We start from the raw sequence: 2906 nt of genomic DNA on the forward strand, positions 1-2906 counted from the left end.
GGGGTGGGGGGGGGGGGGGAGACGGGGGGGGGGGTGGGGGGCCCCCCCCGGAGCCGCCGGTCCCTGCCCTCTGGTGTCCTGGCGTCCCCTGAGCTGAGCTGAGCTGAGCTGAGCTGAGCTGCAACGGACGGCGGGCTGTAGGTGGCGGTTCTGGGAATGTCTGTGTGCGAGCTGTCATTCTCCCGCAGGCAGCGATTGTTGCGGGTGTTAATGCAGTATAGTTTTAATTTTTTTCCTTTGTAATGTTTCCTTACGTAGGTGAGAAGAAACTCGGTACGGTAATCACTCCCGATACGTGGAAAGATGGTGCAAGAAACACTACAGGTAATCTTGGGGAGGTTTAACGCTTGTTTTTCAGGCATCTTAAAGCCAGTTGGGCACCTGAGCTATCTTACAATCTTAAGGCTAAAATTTGTAAGAGTTAATCAGGATAATTTTTAATTGCTGTAGTTTTCTTTCTATGCTAATTTAATGCATTGGGAATGTATTTGTCCTGAGCTTTTCAGTATTGAGCTTGTCTGGTTTTTTTTCTCCTTGTATGGAATGACAATACACAAACAGAGCACAGTAGAAGGAATCCTGCTGTCCTGTGCTTTAATGCTGTCTTACATGTTTTACCTCTTTTTCTGGCTTCATTTGTACATGTGTAAAACCTGTAAACCAAGGTTTTTTAAGTATGTTTGGAACTGGGAAATTTATTGGTTTATGGTTTTATTCTTTTCGTAGAAAGTGGTGGCCGCAAGTTAAATGAAAACAAGGCATTGACCTCAAAGAAGGCACGGTTAGTATTTGATACTGATTTTGGCCAAAAAAAATTTGCTGTAACCAAGGCCTGTTTCCTGCATATTTGGGCAACTGTTCAAAACTTGTCCAAAATACTTTTTTTTTTTTTTTTTAATTTGTGGGGATTGTGACATTTGATTAGTTGGTAAAAGTATGTCCATACATATATCATGGGTGCTTTCTGCTGAATCATAGACTCTGGGCAACTATTTTACTGTAGTTCTTACCAAAATTGCTAGAGTTTGATGCTTTTGTTAGGAAAGAAGCCGGGAAGGCTTATTTTCTGTGCTAAGATTGCTTTTCCTTAATGTCCAGGAGACATTCTATTATGCAAGGGGGCAAGGTGCTGCTGGAAGGTGTTTAAGTTCAAAATAGTCCAGTACCTTAATAAAAAGACACATTTTTAGTTCTGCTTTTGTTAAGTTTTTGTCTGTAATGCAAGAAGTCTCTCTTAATGGCAAAAGTGGGAGTTTTTCTGTAGACTTTGTGCAGCCTATTAGAAATAATCCTTGTATGTCCCTTTTCTAAATTATAGTTTTTGTCTGTACACTCTGGGTTAGACATTTCAGGATGAGGTAGAGGAAATACTTTATTTCAAGGTGTATAAATAAAATACTTTTGCTTTTTCCCAGGTTTGATCCTTATGGAAAGAACAAATTTGCAATATGTCGGATTTGTAAGAGTTCTGTCCATCAGCCAGGGTCTCACTATTGTCAAGGATGTGCCTATAAAAAAGGTGAATTTCACTGAGTGCCAAATTACCCCAGTTTGGTTTGAAATTAGAGAGCAAGTGGAACTCTTGATTTTGTTTTGCCTTACAAAGAGAAGGGTAAGATGTGATTTAATTGCTATCTTCAATTACTAATAGGAAGGCATAGAAAAGATGGAGTCAGACCCTTCTGAGGTGCACAGTAATAGAAGAAGAGACAATGTGGGTTAGAATATGGAAAATTCTAATTACATACAAGGAAAGCAGTTTTCACTGTGAGGGTGGTCAAATATTGTAATAACAGGGACCCATAGAGGTTGTGGAATCTCTACAGGAGGTATTCAGAGCTTGACTTGAAAAGCCCTGAGCCAGACTCATCCAAGTTGGCCATGTTTTGAGTGGGGCAGGGGCAGGACTAGTGACTGCTGGAGATCCTTTCCAACCTAATTCATTCTATGATTCTGCTTCTTTTAGAATGTTACTGGTATCTAAAACAGTATAATTGGAAGAATAACTGTAAGCTTAATCTTGGAAATTGCATAGAAAACTGTCATCTAGCAGTTTTTCTGATTTTTATTAGTTCTAAAAAAAAAATTAGGTTTTGTAAAATACAGTTACTTGTTGCAGTCCCTTTTCTACTCCCTTCTCCCCTCTCCCCTTCTTATAATAGCTAAATCTAAATAGTGGTCTCAGAAAAAAACAGCAACAAAACCACCCACCCAAAAAACCACCCCTCACCCTGCCAAACCACAAAACAAACACCCCACACCTATCCACCCTCCCCCAAAACCCACAAAATGACCAAAAATCCAACTTCTGATCTTGGTACAGTGATAGGCTAGCTTAACAAAAGTAGAATATGTGGGCAATAAAAGGCAAAGAGAAAAAAATAAATAAAAGCAATTAAGAAAGTATGTCTGAAGGCAAATTATGCTTATGGTTGTCTTTGTGCCTGCATGTATTCTTATGCATTCAGTGGCTTAACATAAGCCATTGAAAGGTTAATTTCTCTGAAAGGAGTCTCTGGTCCAGTTGGGAACATGCTTGATGCATTGTAAGTCAAGCTTGGCTTAAGGCAAAAATGAAAAATGAAAAAGAATAACATAATCATCATCCCTAGAAAGCAAGATACTGCACTGTGCAGTGCATAATATATAAAACCTTTTTCTACTTATGTATGAATGACTGCACTGAAATTCTGCTTCTACCTGGAAGCTTTCTATCTCCTATATTCATAATAAGTCTTCAGTATTGTTAAAAACTGTTCAAAAATTCCTGAGGGAAAAAGAATGAATTTCAAGCAAATTTGATGGAGAGCCTTAAGGATAGAAAACTTTTACTAGTCTTGTGATTTTGAGTAGGTAAGCAAAAGGGCTCAAACTTGTAATTCCGGGGGGGGGGGGGGGGGGGAGAA

At 39.4% G+C, this 2906-nt stretch overlaps 1 protein-coding gene across 1 annotated transcript in view; it reads left to right on the forward strand.

The window, feature by feature from the left end:
• The first annotated feature begins 242 nt into the window (after positions 1 to 242).
• Positions 243 to 2906, forward strand: part of CRIPT (cysteine-rich PDZ-binding protein) — a 4642-nt gene continuing 1978 nt past the window's right edge. Inside the window, exons 1-3 of the mRNA XM_010576501.1 lie at positions 243 to 324; positions 727 to 781; positions 1416 to 1519. Coding sequence (XP_010574803.1) covers positions 243 to 324; positions 727 to 781; positions 1416 to 1519 — 241 coding nt within the window. The remainder of the gene's footprint in view (positions 325 to 726; positions 782 to 1415; positions 1520 to 2906) is intronic.

This window comes from Haliaeetus leucocephalus, unplaced genomic scaffold (assembly GCF_000737465.1).
Source record: "Haliaeetus leucocephalus isolate CR32 unplaced genomic scaffold, Haliaeetus_leucocephalus-4.0 Scaffold526, whole genome shotgun sequence".
Classification (NCBI taxonomy): domain Eukaryota; kingdom Metazoa; phylum Chordata; class Aves; order Accipitriformes; family Accipitridae; genus Haliaeetus; species Haliaeetus leucocephalus.